Below are 16,853 nucleotides of genomic sequence, written 5' to 3'. Positions count from 1 at the left end.
AAAGTTGTTCAATTAAGCTAAAAGGCCCAAGGTCCAGCATATTACCTGATCAAAATTCCTGCGCCATACTAGACATGGAGGGAGGGTTTCATCAGTCCCAGAGGAAGCAGGGAATGGGCACTGTATCCAGGACTGATGTGTACATTTGTGGAGAAAGTTAAAAAAACAGTGAATAGAGAGTTCTTGTTAAACAGGAAAAAAGTGTGGGAGCCTGTGATGTGCCTGAGCTCTAATACAGGAGAAAGCATCCTGCTTCTATAGGCACATGCACTAGTTACAATCCCCACAGAACACTTGGCAATAAGCGATTTGTGTTTCACACCACGCGGCACTGGAACATTGGCCGTAGATATCACACAAGCAGTAGTACCCTCTCACTATACCCTCAGCCCTTCATGCCCTCTGTGGCTGTAAACTTGGCAGCACTGCCTGTATTAGCCCATCTCACTTACTTCCCTCCCAGGTACCACTGACCTTTCCTACCCCAGAACCTTTGGGAAAAGATCCAGTTGTGAAAGTATTAACTGTTTGATTCTATGAGACCAGACTTTCAGATATGACCCTTAGCATTAGGAAACTCTCTATAACAAAGAGTTGAGAAACAAGTGTGTGCTTAAGCTTTGATAACGTAATTCAGGGGTTGTTGTTTATAACAACTGATAGCTAAAGAGAAGCAGAGCAGAAGTGAAATAAAATATAAACTTTCAATGGTCAAAGTTCAACTGTTAGTCAACTGTTACCCTTCTCATCTCTAGCCTCAACAAGTCAGACACCTCCTTTACCAGAACAAGCAGTAAGACAAGCAAAGACAGAATATACTCTTGTGGGAACAGTCCTGAAATAGGAGAATGGATCAGCGCTAACCCTCCTTTCACTTCTAATGTCTAAGATTCTATTATTGGAGAGCATTTTATAAAGAGCCCTATGAAATGTACTGCATTCTTTATAACAATACATATTGTTTTGCTCACTTTAGGCAGGCTTGATGCATAAATTGTATACATCTCATTAACAGACAAAGGCATTTTAAATGAAGTAGCAAATATTCCCCTTTGTCTACTGAAAGCTCTTTGCAACTTGAAGCAAATTTTATGGGTAAAGCCTCAGATAATATGTATAACATGCTCTATTTTCATTGTATAGGCTCCTCATTAAAGTTTAAAATGTTCCTTCTGTTTCTGCCACAAAACACAGTAAGATTGGAAAAAAATTTAAAAAACCATTTTGCTTCGTAGTCATTTTGTGATTAATTACTTGCTTAGTTATGGATCATAAACAGGTGCAGGAAGTTACTTTGAAAGTAATGCTCATTTTTGTAGGTGAGCAAAGTTCAGTTACTAAATAAATGCCTAATATATATTTATAAGCTAAATTATAATGGATCCCTCTTAACTCATCTGATTTTATCAGGTTAAAAAAACAAAACAGAACACAGACCCTTCAAGGACATGTACATGTAGCTTTTTCAGCGCTAAAATTGTGTCAGGACTGAGACTAGGTGGGTCACGATGGGCCCTCTGTCTGAAGGAACTTCCTCTTGTTCCAGCAGCTGAATGCCAGTATTGGTCTGCAATTTAGAGATGAATAGGGAGATGGAGAAAAGACAAAGGTTTTCTTTTGGGGGGGGAGGGGGAGGAAGGGAAGAGGCAACCAGTAGAATTCATTCTAAACTGTAAAAGGATTCCGAATTCCTAAAATAAGTCTGTGTGTATTCACCACACTTTGCTATGAAAGTGATACACTTCAGATTTGACTTGTGAAGAGTTCACTTTAAAAAAGGCAAATGTAAATATGCAGGGTAATTTTATATTAATGTGATAAGCTGAAAAGAAATGTTCATGTTGTGTAAAATTCAGATCATGGATTTCTAGCGTTCATGAGCTCTGGTTCTGAGGACATACCTGACACTGGAACTATTTTAAGACTGGAATTGGACTAACAAGGTTAAATCTGAATTTTTTTTAAAAATGTGTTATTAATTTGTATTATAGCATTTAGAGACCCCTACTAAGATTAGTGACCCGTTATACAAACACATAGTAACAGGTAGTCCATGCCCCAAAGATTTTAATATTTAAATAAGACAGAAGATAAGAGAAAGAAGGTATTACTAGTCTCATTTTACAGATAGGGAACAGAGGGTACAAAAAAGTTCAAGTGACTTGCCCAAGGTCACACAAAAATTTGTGGCAGATCCCAGAGTTCCAATCCAGTGTTTTAGTCACAAGATCACCCTTCTGATTATAAGATTTTTATATTCCATAGGATTTAAAAAAACCCTTTGGAAAACCACAAAGTTTGATTTAAAAAATCTCCAGTGGATTTCCATAGTGATTGTAACAGAGATAAGCATCTGAATTTTTGGGAGTTCAGAGAAACATCACCTTTGGAAGTTCATCCATCAGTTTTAAATGAGATTTTTTTAAAAAAATGATTATAAATAATAATTTGTCCTGCATTTGGAAGGAGAAAGGTTAAACTGTCTGTCATGAAGGTCACTTGCAGAGACTGGTGTGAAGCAACAAGCCATGTTTTATCTAATTTGTCATCCAGAAAATAAATGTTGTTAGGTAAGGAAAACCTGTCTTCCTGATTCGGAGAAAGCAATCAGATAACATATAACTGACTCTCCTCAAGAGCCAGAAAAAATCCAGAGACCTGGAAAGTTTGGACACAGATTCAAGAGATACCCCAAATTCTGGTAAAAGGGAACTGAACTGTTCCTTTTACTCCTGGCCCAGAGGGCACTGAATTGTTAGTGCTTTCCTTGCTAGAGGACTGAGTTGCTTCCATTTCCCTGGATCTGAGACACATTTTGAGGTCTGAGGCCATGTCTACACTAGCACTTATGTCTGCAAAACTTTTGTCACACAAACAGCATGACAGACAGGAATGGCAGAGTCTTGTTTCTGCCCTAAGTGATATCAGACAGTGAGTAAAGGATTCCGAATCACAATTGCCTGGAAGGAGCTACTCGTGTCTCTCTTTTCAGGAGTATTTACACAAAACTTTTGAGGGAGCAAAAATTATATATAAGAAAATATGTATATATTCAGAAAGGCAAACCCAGTCTTCAATGCAATTTTTAATTTTAATTACAACAGATGTAACAGACTGAAAAATGTCAGCACAATCAAGAGCACGACCAGTCATTTATTCAGTCTAACTTCTGTGTGAGATGTATCTTAGTACTCCCTAACCATTTACACTCTTCCTCCCAGCAACAGTATTAGGCTCCAATTCTGCAAAGACTTATGCATGTTCCATTGATGACTCATGGTAGTAAAGCAAAGCACATGTGTAAGTGTTTGCAGGGTCAGGAACTAATACCGGAGTGCAAAGCTTACACCTTAATTTCGTAGTTTCCATCAGTTTATCATCTATTTTTTCAGTAAAATATTCCAGAAACATTACTGAAAATTTAAATTATGATTAAAAAATATGCAAATAACTGAACTGAGGAAAAAAACATTGAAATATAGGTTTGTCTACATGATGTTTTAATGTACTCCACCTGGGATGTAAATTCTAGCGCCCATCAGTATGTCATGCACTAACTGACCTATATGGATCCTGCGAGCACACACTAAAAGTTCCCTACTTTCTGTAAATGTAGTACTGTTTGAAATGGAGACTAGGGAACTTTTAGTGTGCACCAGCCGGGACCCACATGGACCAATTAGTGCTGGTGCACACTAGACATGCTGGTGCATGCTATCACACCATGTAGACCAGCCCACATTAAAACAAGCAGAGAAGGGGAACTAATTCCACAGCATGGCATAGACAGTTTTACTCAAAGCTGTAGAATATTTTACGTACCTAATCAAAAGACTTCATTTGTCTATGGGAACAAAACAGTCAAATTAAGGGGTAAGTATAAAAGACTCATTCAAAACATATTACAATTTCAAAATGTTTTATTAGAATTGTCAGATAAAATATTTAACAAGATTATTTCTTAATGTGTGTGAGATTTACAGCTAATAGTACTTTTCCAGTGATACTTTCTGTAAGGAAGATAAGACAAGAGTATTTAAAGACAAGAGTATTTTAAGAACCTTTTGTTTTCCTGATTAATGCTTCCATCACATCCCACTGCTCATTGGTAACCTACATAATATAAGAAGAAATAGCATTTCACTTGAGTCTGTGTACAATTTTATATAAATTTTTAAGTATGTTTGTATGTAAATAGTATGCATGTAACTTACTACCTTTCTCAGGTCATTGAACTCTCCAGCCATAGAAACATATTCTCCACCATCCAGTCTAATAACCTAGGGGAAAAGGAAGCAATGCACTTAAGATTGGTGCTTTTTTATTAAAAATTATTGGTGCTTATTTATTATCCTGTATCATTAGCATTCTCATATATCAGGGTTCGGAAACACCAACCTCAACTTGAACAAATTCAGATTTAAAAAATACACTCAAAATAAATGAATGCAACACTTCTTATAAGAGGCTCTGTGCTTTAAAACCATGCAGGGGTCTCAAACATGCAGCCCCGCGGGCTGAGTTATTTCCTGCAGCCCGCCATAGCTCCCCTCACCCCTGGTCCCCCCCACCTCCCCCGCCTCAGCCCCCCCAAGCATGCCGCATCCCTGCTTCTCCTCCATCCCTCCTGGAAAGTCCTAAGCGGCAAACAGCTGGACTTTCCAGGGGGGGGGGGTGCGGAACGGGGATGCGGCGCATACATGGGAGGCGGCAGAGAAGAGGTGGGGCCAGGGTGGGGATTTGAGGAAGAGACTGGAATAGAGACAGGAAGGGGTTGGAACAGGGGTGGGCTTTTGTATCTTTGTATGAAAAGGTGTCAGTGGTGCGGCCCACAGGCCAACATACTAGTGCTCATGGTGATTTGAGTTTGAGATCCCTGAGCTAGAGTGAAGTATAATTAAGACTAAGAGTTTGTCATGGATATTTTTAGTAAGAGTCATAGAGACGTCATGAGCAATAAAGAAAAATTCACGGAAGCTGTGACTTGTCTGTGACTTTTACTAAAAATACCCCTGACAAAATGAGGATCTGTGGGTCCCAACACCGTTTGCAACGGTGCAGCTATGTAGCGGCTAGGAGCTCTGGGAACCCCCACTGCAGGTTGGGTGTTGTAGCTCCAGGATCCCCCGCAACCCACATCTGGGAGCTGTGGGGGCCGAGCCGCCTGCAGCTTCAGGGGTTCCCCCCCACTTGCGGGGGTTGGAGCTGTGAGGTGCCCCCACTCTCCTGCTGCTCCTGTGGGCCAGGAGCTGCAGGATGCTCCCACTGCCAGCAGTTCCAGGGGCCTCCACCACCCACGGTGGCTGGCAACTCGGGAGCTCCCCTGACACCTGTCTGGAGCTCGGGGGTTTCCCCGCTGTCAGGGGCGGCTGGGAGCTGCAGGGTACCGCCGCACATGGGGAAGCTTGGAGCTCCGGGGACCCTGCAGCTCCCGAGTGCCACAGGCTGAAGTCATGGAGGTCACTGGAAGTCACAGATTCTGTGACATCAGTGGACATCACAGTCACTGATGACTTCACAACCTCCATTACTAAATCGTAGCCTTAAATATAATCAACTGACTAGGTTACAAATGAACCTAAGGTTTTCAAATTAGCAATTTCTCTTGCTTAACCTCTCAAATACTCTACAGCACCTAAAGCTTCTTTAAAAATTCTTACCACCACTAAGATCATCATCTATAAGCTTAATACTGCTTACAGCATGAACCAGAATAATGAAAACGTACTGCTCCAGTAACCCAACTTGCATATTCACTACAGAGGTACGTGGCAAGATTTGCAATTTCTTCTACAGTTCCCAGACGGCCACAGGGAATCCTCCCAATCATTTCTTTCTCAAATGTACCTGTTGGGTCAATACGGCTAAAAGCACCCTACAGAATTTAAAAACAAACAAAAACATTCAGCAAAATGTTATGAGTAACTAGAAAATAAATTCAAATTAAGATTTGATTCCTGGTTTCAGACTTAATACATAATCTAACAGTTAGTAGGAGTGTTGTGACAATCACATGCTTATTAGTGGGGTGGGTTAAGAGAGAACAGGAGACAAAGGTCAAATTCTGGTGTAAATTCATTCAACCAGTTACATCAGAATTTAACAAAGCAGTTCATGGTATTCAGCAGTGACCCTTCTACACAATTATAGAGCAGTAAAGAGAGGCTCTAGTAAGCGTTTGTACATTTTTTCTGAAAACTTGCAGGATAAAGAAAAATGAGAATTCCTCAGGGATACTATAGAAATGTAGGGGAAACTTAAACCAAAATCATACGAAGCACAGAATAACCAAACTGAAAAGCAAGTATCCTTTAATCTTGCTGAACAGGAACAATTAACAGAATACATCTAGATAGCTTTGGGCTTCAAAGTGCATTTGAATATCTGGGAACAGTGCAAGACATAGGTGAGCCTGGGGAGAAAAACCTCACTCAAATGGACTCTTACTAACAAGAATAAACTTCACTGAGCAAAATCAGAAACCTAAGAAAACATATGTGAAGTCAAGCAAGCGTAGTGCTATTTAGTAAAACATATCAGTAAAATAGTAATATAACTGCTTAATGATCTTATTTTTTTAAATACTAGGTTATATATCTAATAACTTTGCACTGATAAAGGGCTTTTCTTTTCCTCCTACGTTACTTAAAAGAAGTGTTTCCCAAAGAGTGGGGCCTTCCCCCAGGGCAGGTGGGGGGAGAATATAGATAGGCCTCTCAATTGTTCTCCAGCATATCAGCTTTCATTAAAAAATAAGTCTCCAGCTATTACAGTTGAAGAGAACCTTGAAAACATGACTCACTAACACCTGACGCAGCAATGCCTGCCTTCAGTCGTAGAGAGCCTGAACAATAGCTCTGAAGCATGAACTGCTCCACTACCTCAGATACAATGATGATAGTTAATGTAAAGTATTTAATTCTTCATAATATTTAAACTTGAATATCTACACAATCTGCTCTAAGTGACGAAGGGGTGGGTTTATTTCCTCCCCCCTCCACACACTTCTGCTTAGGAAGCAAAGCCCAAATTGCCCACGAGGGCATCTATGCCCACTTGAGAGGAAGCCAAGGCCAAGAACTATGATTAACATAGTTAATGAGCGTGAAACTGTTTGAGAAAAAAATTAAATGTCACCACTTAGCACATGCAACTAGAACTAAAAATCGCTGTGAAGTGATACTGTAAACTTGAAAATAAATGTTTTATTTCAGTTTTAAATAATAAAGTAAGTTGTATTCAATCATCTAGCATTCAGTATTGACTAGAGAGTTGCACCTTTGTTGTATCTGTAGGCCAAGCATACTGTTTCCACCTGGGGCTCCTTGCACTGCTCCCTTATCCCTACAAGCTTCCCGTTCGTCAGCCTCCCGTCCCCCTCTAGTTCAGGGACTCCCTACAAATCCCCCACTCCATCATTCATGCCAGGGGCACTGTGTGCTCCTCAGGTCTCCCTTCGCCCATACCACTGTCTCTCATGCCAGGGGCTCTATGTCTCCCCTATTTGCTCTCCCTCTTCCATGCTTTCCCTTTCCCCCTTTTCCATACCAGTGACCATTTGTTCTCCTCCCTGCCACCCAACCAGGACTTCTGTGAACCTCCCCATTTTCCATACCACTCATTTCATTCTGTCTGGCACATAAGTCATTCATGATGTCAACATTTTTAAACTGTTCTGGGAGGATCAGCAGAACTGAGATGGTGGGTATTATTATACTGCAAGGCATTAAGGGTTGTCATCAACCAGTTCTTTGATGTATACACAATTGCAGAGGAGGTTGAAGCTGCTGGTTCTGCTAACCAGATGCCAGAGGCCTGAGTGTCCTCCAGTTTCCTCCTTCCAGTTCTCCTATTTTCACCAAAATCAATAGGGTTCTACCCACTGATGCCTACAACATTCCCTGAAATTTTGGAATTGATTGGACGTGGCACTCAAAAGAATTACAGACAAATAAATGCCACAGAATTTAATGTAAAGCCTTGCTTTCCTCAAACAAGTGTGTCATTTCTTAAAATAAAAATTGAAAGACCTTTTTAAAAATACAATTTCATTTCATTTAACTTAAATTCTAAAACGAGAGTAAACCTTAAATAACCCTCAGAGGAGCTGAAGGGAGGCATGAAGTTCCATTTTCCTTTATTGGGAGAAGGGAGGCTCACCTTTTAAAAGTTTGGGAAAATACTATCCTAAAGCATTTTACAATTACTCTCATTTCACAGATAGGGAGAATAAACCACTGAGAGTATAACCGACTTGCTCGATGTTGCACAACACCGTTGGATCACTGGAGAAACCAAGTTTGGTCTTATCTATGCTGAAAGGATTATAGTAAGGGTTACACTATCTTAAAGCAAGTATGCATGGCATAGCATATCCAGACTTGGAATTATTAGATTTTTACTGGTAAATGTTGATATACGTCTGTGATGGGGTGAGACCCCCACACCAGCTATGCAAGAGTGGAATTGAGCCAGGAAGGCCCAATCAGTTAAATATGCTTCAAATAGGGGAGCTTTTGGCTGCAGGCAGCTAATTAGGAACAGGCTCACCTGTGTAGGAATACTTGGGCTCTATAAAGCCAGGAAGCTGGCAAGCAATAGGGACAGCTGCTGAGAAAGGGTAGTCACTTCCTGGGAAAAGGCTTTCTGGAGCTGGTACACCCAGAGAGAAAAGGGGAACCAGAGAGTAGGAAGCAGTAGGGAAGGAACAGAAAGGGCAGAGAGAGAAAGCCCAGAACTGCCGAGCTAAGGGTCCCTGGACTGAGGAGTAGAGGGCAGGCCTGGTTCCCCTACCAGCTACTGAGGGAGTTGCACTGGGGTAGTGAATGAGAAGACTGTCTAGGACTGTTGATGGTCTGAACTCCGGAAGGGGAACACAGAATGATCTAGCTGGAGGAGTAAGTCACAAAGAGAATGCTGCGGGTCCTAGAATGAGAGGAGCTGCAGACCAGAGTCAGAGTGATGGCATACAAACTGCGGACAGGAGCACTAGCCTTCAGAGTTAATCCCCAGAGTAACCAGGAGGAGGCGCTAGATTAGGGATGAGTGGAGCACTCCATGACATCAATTTCACTGTACACACACAAACCGAATAAAATATATTTCCATCAATTATCAAAATTTACAGATAGGCAAAGTAAAAAATGCTGTTTGAGAACCCTCTGGAGTTTGATGTAAGACTATTTTGTATATTTTGATATGGTAACAACTTGTGTTAACAGTTATAAAACTAACTTTTTAAACCTCAACATCTAATGTAATTAAATAATTATTGTATGTCTGCCATAAGTTCCCACAATTGTGAAAATTTAAGAGAAAAAATAAGAAAAGCTGAAAAAAACAATTTTGTGCAACTGTGAAAATATCAATAAAATATATAAAATGCTTTAAAACAAACATTAATATTTCCATCAAAATTATTACAAAAATAAAAATCAATTTCTACCAGGCCTAAGTACATGTAAGGTCATGTCTCACTTTTTAATGACAGAAATGTACCTTTGTTCTTATTGGACCTGGTTGGATCACATTGAATCTCATGCCATATTTACCCCATTCAGCTGCAAGAGACCTAAAAATTCATTAATAGAATGCATAAATATTTCAAATAGCATGTTGCCTAATGTTATTCAGGATGTAATTCAGAATCAAAACTGGGAAGTATATATGTCAAATTTATAAACACTTTAACATTTGAATCCTGACCTATGTACTGGTAGATCTTTTTTGAAATATTGTCCTTTTTTTGTTACTGAATTTTAATCTTCTCACACATGGATCTGATGTTATATGAATTAGCGAACTGACAAATACAGTAACACCCATTTGAAGTATATATTGCATATAAAGCATATATTCATGACCATCATTGGGAGTTAGGTATCTATTTCCCTTGGGCACTTCAGAAAATCCCACCAGTATACACTTGTGGCAGATCGCCAATATAATTCTCAAACCAAGTGTTTTAGGGAAAATAAGATAACCAAACCCCAACTTCTAAAGTGTTTTACAAAGCAGAGTAAGCAGTGCAGTTTTCCTTTTATGAAAAATATTATCTTTGCATATGCTGTTTCTTTAAAGGTGCTAAAACATCTGGTGTGGTAAACGAATAAGGTGGCTAGTCTCTGAAATACACACAAGTCACACTCAACTTGTATGAAAAAAGTGTACACTTCTGCTTTGCTCTGTATCCCTTATTTGCTTTGTTTTTCTGGAGAAATAAATCACACCTGACCTACTTATATTTTCAAACATTTCCATTTGATTATCTCTACTGAAGTGTAGCGGCTGCACTGTCTGTTGGTATCATCTACTTCCCTATAGCTGCTAATCACAGATGTCTTCGTTTGGGGAATGAATACGGATATCTGTTTAATGCTATTAAAGGAATTATTGCAGATAGTCCTGATAAAAATCTAAGCAGCAGAATCCATGGAATTGAGTAAACTATTTATTGATCTCTTTTTGCCCTAGTAAGATGGCAAAAGTAATAAAACTTAAATACTTCTTTCCATGAGAAGCTGTGATAGTAGCAACTGCTTTCTTGTTACGTAAAATGGAAGCTAAGGAGTTCATTTATGATCCAGTCAACTAGCTTCATTTTGTCAGACTGACAGGATGTGGATAAAGAACCAAATCGGCCCAGTCTGGGAAATGTGAAGATAAAGCATTGGTATGCTCAACTACTCACTTGCACATTGCATCTACCCCAGCTTTGGCAGAGGCACTTGGTGACACAAATCCAGACCCACTCTCTGCATAGATTGTTGTAATAGCCAAGAATGCTGCCCCTGTAAGATGCAAGAAGATAACATTTTTAAACACGCAGGACGAGCTACAAATCTTAAAATTAACAACAACAAGTATTAGAACAGTACTGGTGTTTGCATCATCTCTGTTTTCAGGGATTTAACCTTCAGCTGCAAAACAGAATTCAAACAAGTTTGGCTCCAGCTGTTCTTTTCATGTTTGGTTCTTCCTGTCCCTGAAATGAAAGAGTTATTCCACATATACAAATGCTTTTTCTTGGTGGTACTTTAAATCCCAGTACTGCATTTGGAATTGTGCAAGTAGGCCCTTGCATCCATAGAGTCCCACTGACACTGAACTTATGCCAGTAAACCCCTTGCAGTGTACACAAGGCATGAGCCAGGTTACTATACTCGTGATACTTCTTGCTGTCCAGGCCTTAGGATATATCCATATTGCAATCAGAGGTGTAATTTCCAGCTTGGGTAGATGTACACGTTAGTTTTTCTTGTGCTAGTGTTCTACAACCAGTGGCATAGATGCAATGGCACAGGCAACTGCTTGGGCTGGCTGCCTGAGTACAATCCCATCTGAGATCCTAGATATGTACTCTGGCGGATAGCCTGAGCCGCTGCTCATGCTGCTGTGGCTGCATGCTATTTTTAGCTTGATGAAAGCTAGGGAGGGTGTCTTCCCAAGCTGGGAATTACACCTCCATCTGCAGTGCAGGTATACCATCAGTTCTCAGGCAGCTATTTTTGCTACAGCTTCCATCAGTTGCCCACACTTCCTGACTGAAAGGGCAGGACATAAAACATCAATGTGAACAATTATTAATTTCAGCACAGTTTTAAATTACGAATTGCAGTAGGGGTCTTGAGGCTGAAACCGAAGTTTATTCTAGTGCCCAGAGATCTCTTTTCTTAGCAGATTACAGTAACTCATACTACAGCAGAAAATATACCCAAGTTAATCTTGACAATTGTACTAATCTTGCTATTAGTGCCATAATGAGATCTCACAACAAAGACTTATTTTTATAAAATACATTAACAGACATTCAGGTAGAATAGCAATTATCAACATAAATGAATGATGTAATATATTTTGTTTGTTCATTCATTTTCTTTTGTAATATTCAGTAACTTAAAATAGCTTGCCCAATCATTAGTGTGTACCTACTTTAGTTGAGAAAGGGAACAAAACATTAGCCATAAGTCCCTGGTAAAGAGACCACTAGTTCCCTATGCTAGTGAATGTAAAACTAAAAATATTTTTAAAAATACTATAGGTAGAATAATGATTTTAATTATGATTGTTGCTCAATGGACATTAATAACATTTTATGTCTTGGGGATAGCCTATATACAAAGACAAAGTAAAGTAACTCAGTTAAATATTTATGGTGAGAAATTCACAGGAGAATTAAAATTAAAACCAACAATATAAGCTAAATGGGCATTAACAGATATGCCTGAGGATATCCTGCAACAATTAGCCTTACAGAAATGAAATTCTTCATAGAGACTTTGAACAGAAAAAGAGACAACCCCCATCCCAACTAACTTTAAAATCTATTTTGATGTGGATATAAATTATCCATAGTTAGTAGACTACAAGGGATAGGTTTATTAAGTAAAACCAGGTGCCCGCAGCTTAGAAGCCGCAAGACTGATATTTACCGGGTACTGTCAAGGCTCAGTGTTTTATTTCTATGTATTTCAGTTCACTCTTACAAGGTGTATGTGTAAATGTATCAGTTCAATAAAAGGCCATTATCCAATTGTTTTTGCTATCTCATGTGTTAAAATTTAAAATAATGTTTAAATAAAGAGGCAATGGACATTTGTATTACAGTAACACTTATATGCCCCAACAGAGACTGGGACCCCACTGTGTGAGATAGCATACAAATGCACAGTAAGACATTTCCTGCAACAAAGAGCTTAAAACTAAATAAAGCGTGTACTATTTACAAAAATAGTTTTAATGTAAATCACATTTTGGACCTAAAATACATGTTAGTGTCCCTGTAACAGCTGAGATGTATGCCAGCATACTATTACTAAATATCTGTTTACAGTAGCACTCACAATGTCCTATGTGCATCCCAAACATTCAAGAAAGAACGGTCCCTGCTCCAAGGAGCTCATAGTGTAAGGACAGGCAAATAGACATAGGTTAGGGGAAGGGAAACAACAAATAGGGAATTTTAAAAAATATAAATATGAGATTCACTGAAGGTAGCATGGCAGAAGTGGGTCTCTTAAGAGAGCCTTAAATGCAAACAGGCCTTGCATGCAGGGGCCATGAAGAAGGAAGCAAAACTGTAAAAGACGATAACTAACTGGTGGCCAAGGGTGTGGACACTATTAGAATAGAGAGGCAAGGTAGAGGGATGCCATGAAACTTAATAAGGATATATAGAGATGGAAAGAAGTACATGGAGCTTTGAAGGAGGCAAGAAGCTTAAATTTAATGGGATAGGAGATGGGGAGCCAGGGAAGGTAACTGAAGAGGACATTGACAAGTTCCTGTTGTGAGACAAGGAAGCTGACTTTAATGGCTGCAATGTGTACTGACTAAAGGAAAGCAAGGTATATCTTTGGAAGACCAGAAAAGAAGCTACTGAAGTAAAATAGGCAGGACATTAAGAAGTCCCAACGGAAATTTGTCTGTGAGAATGGATCTTGGAGATGCTGAGTAGGAAGAAGATATTAGTACCTAAGTGTTACTGGACTAACTGTACATTTCTAGAATGCACTGCATGTGGCACATGAAAATACTATTTGATCAGAGACCGTAACATACTCTAAAGAGCGTATACACAGCTTTGTAACTTAAAACTGTAATCATCAATATACAGCAATAGCACAGCAAATTCAAGGCATCGTGGATACTTTTTGGAGTAAAGTTGTACTACGCTATCATAAAGACTAATCTCAATAAATCTGACCAGATTCGCGTTTTTTGTAATTATGATTGTAGTAACGGATTTTTGTTCAAGTAAAATACAGGAACAGGCCTTTATGCACGCTATTAATTTTCATGCTCTAGATGTGGCTTCTTCCAGAATGCTTTTCCTATATCCTTCTGGAATAAATGTATATTTTGGGTAACGGAGGAATAGAAATAGTCAAAAGATAAGGTGGTTCACATATGTATAGTAAACTACTCAATATTCATGTACAGTGAGGAGACTATGAATTTTATAATTAGCACAAAAACAAAGGAAGAGGATGCACTTCATTCTTGAATTAAGTCTATATTCTACTGGCAATTTACTATTTTAAATGTTCCCCAGGAAAAATCCAACAGAAATTAAAATATTTTATTCTCAAGGATTCCTTGAAGCACACAAAAAGAGGCAGTTATAGGCAGATACATTAAAAAGATCGTAATGAAGATCATAACGATATACAGCAAAACATACGAAGAGATGATTTTGGCTATTTAAAGACTAATTTTAAAACTACAATCTAATGAGCAGTAAAAATGGTTTTGGGTATGAAAGACAGAGCCTGACACAGTGAATGCATAATAATTAAGAACATATTTGGGAAAGTTTACTGTTAAAAAGGAAACACTTTTCTTCTATTCTATAATTACAGACTGTGTTAAAGCAACAAAAATATGAAATTTTAGAATGAACAAGTCCATCTGATCAGGCAGCTAGAGAAATGCAACACAAATAGGCTTTGCAGAATTCAATTTTTATTGTTTATATTTGACAGATAATATCAATGTCTATTTTTAAGCATTTTTTATTTTTATCAATTGAAATTGTCACCACTGTGTGAAATTACAGGCTTCAAGCAATTTTTTTTCCAATTTTTATTAATTTAAAGTTTCACAGTTGTGGGAAATTATGGATTGTGGTCAGATAATTTTTTAGTGACAGTAGATAATGAGACTCAAAGTTAAAGCTTCATATAACTCTTAAACACAAATTGTCGATGTCACATGTCAAAATATACAAAGTAAAAGTAATTAAAACAAACTCTTAAGTTCTCAATCAGCACTTCTTACTTTGCTTACATGTACATTTCTATCATCATTGATGGATACACTTTTTGTTGGTTTGTGTGCATACAGTGAAATCGACGATTACCAACATTTACCTATAAAAAACTAATCTTTCTAAATCTAAATACAAGTCAGGACAATTCTAGGCTTTTATCTAGTGTGAACTATTGACTCAATGTGTGACTTTGTGCCTTAATACATCTGGAAAAATGGTAATAAAAATGGGACCATACGGAAAACCATACCCAGGAACTTGCATCACTACTAGCCAAAACACATCACTGCCTGGAACTTGAAAAATGATTGGAAACTAACTAGAAATAAGACTGAAACCAATACATCTACATTTATTGGTGAAGTAGAGGGAAATGCAGAAAGTCTTCAAATGTAGTGAAAAGCAAGTTCGATGTCTGAAGTTCTTTTACTTTAAATAAATCTCAGGTGCCTACAGTAACACTAATGGTATTTTTTTGGGGTGAGGGGAGAATAACCGACCGTGATTTTTAATCTAACTGAATCCAGTTAAATGAATGCCACATAGTTCATTGCTTAAAGGAAAATGGAGAAAGGACAGAGGAGACGAGTAATAGCACTATTTGTAATGTAAAAGGAAGTTTCGTTTTGTTTTTTAATAATTTACAGATAAGGTCCAAAACCTGCAATCAGATTTGTGTGGGCAGCATCATTCACTTTGGATCTGATTGCAGGATCAGGTCCTAAAATAAAATTATGGATTCTGTAAGGTAGTGCTGTGTTGTATAGATGTTTGCACTGTACAAAAGTTTCTTCTTGCAAACCTGTACAGCATTAAAACCCATTTATCAAAATGTTTATTTAAAGCATCAAAACTTGCTATTGTACATAAGTGTTAAAGTGAGGACAGTAAATGGTAATGAGATGTCACAATCCTTAGGCATTGTTTAGCTTTAAGTATAACTTACCTTTTTGTACTTTAATTAGTTCCTTTCCAATTTCTAGAGTTACAAAGGCAGTACCATTAAGAACAATATCAACTATAGTTTTCCATGCATTAGCAGAAAGACGTTCAGTAGGGGAAACAAAGTTTCCAGCTGCATTGTTTATCACAACCTAAAGCAAGAGAAGACAAGCCTAAAAAGTTACATGGAAATTAGTTCACCATAGCACTTAAGTATAAAAACTTTTCACATTGCTAGAGATAAAAGTAAAAATGTTCCTATCAATGAAGTACAGTTTAGACAGACACAGGAAATAATCTATCATAAACTGAAGAGGAGGGCCACCATATAGATTCATAGAATCATAAAATAGCAGGGTTGGAAGGGATCTCAGGAGGTCATCTAGTCCAAACAGGACCAATCACCAACTAAATTATCCAGGCTAGGGCTTTGTCAAGCTTGACCTTAAAAACCTCTAGGGAAGGAGATTCCACCATCTCCTTAGGTAAACCATTTCAGTGCCTCACCACCCTCTTAGTGAAAAAGTTTTTCTTAATATCCAACCTCAATCTTCCTCACTACAACTTGAGACCATTACTCCTTTTTCTGCCATCTGCTACCACTGAGAACGGTCTAGATCCATCCTCTTTGGAACCCCCTTTCAGTAGTTGAAAGCAGCTATCAGATCCCTCTCATCCTTCTCTTCTGCAGACTAAACAACCCCAGTTCCCTCAGTCTCTCCTCATAAGTCATGTACTCCAGACCCCTAATCGTTTTTGTTGCACTCTGCTGGACTCTTTCCAATTTTTCCACATCCTTCTTGTAGTGTGGGGCCCAAAACTGGACACAGTACTCCAGATGAGGCCTCACCAATGCTGAATAGAGGGGAATGATCATGTCCCTCAATGTGCTGACAGTGCTCCTACTTATGCAGCTCAAAATGCCATTAGCCTTCCTGGCACCAAGGGCACACTGTTGACTCATATCCAGCTTCTCGTCCACTGTAACCTTTTCTGCAGAATTGTTGCCTAGCCACTCAGTCCTTAGTCTGTAGCAGTGCATGGGATTCTTCTGTCCTAAGTGCAGTACTCTGCACTTGTCCTTGTTGAACCTCATCATATTTCTTTTGGCCCAATCCTCTAATTTGTCTAGGTCCCCCTA

At 38.7% G+C, this 16,853-nt stretch overlaps 1 protein-coding gene across 2 annotated transcripts in view; it reads right to left on the bottom strand.

Annotated features, from left to right (window-relative positions):
• Positions 1-3,902: 3,902 nt before the first annotated feature.
• The window catches only part of DECR1 (2,4-dienoyl-CoA reductase 1), a 36,999-nt gene continuing 24,048 nt past the window's right edge, over positions 3,903-16,853 (bottom strand). The window contains exons 5-10 of one of the 2 annotated variants that reach the window (XM_050941177.1): positions 15,717-15,864; positions 10,691-10,790; positions 9,499-9,571; positions 5,729-5,875; positions 4,218-4,280; positions 3,903-4,113 (exon numbers count right to left, since the gene is read on the bottom strand). In XM_050941177.1, the coding sequence (XP_050797134.1) occupies positions 4,054-4,113; positions 4,218-4,280; positions 5,729-5,875; positions 9,499-9,571; positions 10,691-10,790; positions 15,717-15,864 (591 nt within the window). In that variant the 3' untranslated portion in view covers positions 3,903-4,053. Of the gene's footprint in view, positions 4,114-4,217; positions 4,281-5,700; positions 5,876-9,498; positions 9,572-10,690; positions 10,791-15,716; positions 15,865-16,853 lie in introns of those variants that run through there. The other variant, XM_050941178.1, reaches the window with a different exon arrangement.

Source organism: Gopherus flavomarginatus, chromosome 2, assembly GCF_025201925.1.
Source record: "Gopherus flavomarginatus isolate rGopFla2 chromosome 2, rGopFla2.mat.asm, whole genome shotgun sequence".
Classification (NCBI taxonomy): Eukaryota; Metazoa; Chordata; order Testudines; family Testudinidae; genus Gopherus; species Gopherus flavomarginatus.
Note: the sequence above shows the minus strand (reverse complement) of the source record. Positions and strands in the feature narration are given on the sequence as shown.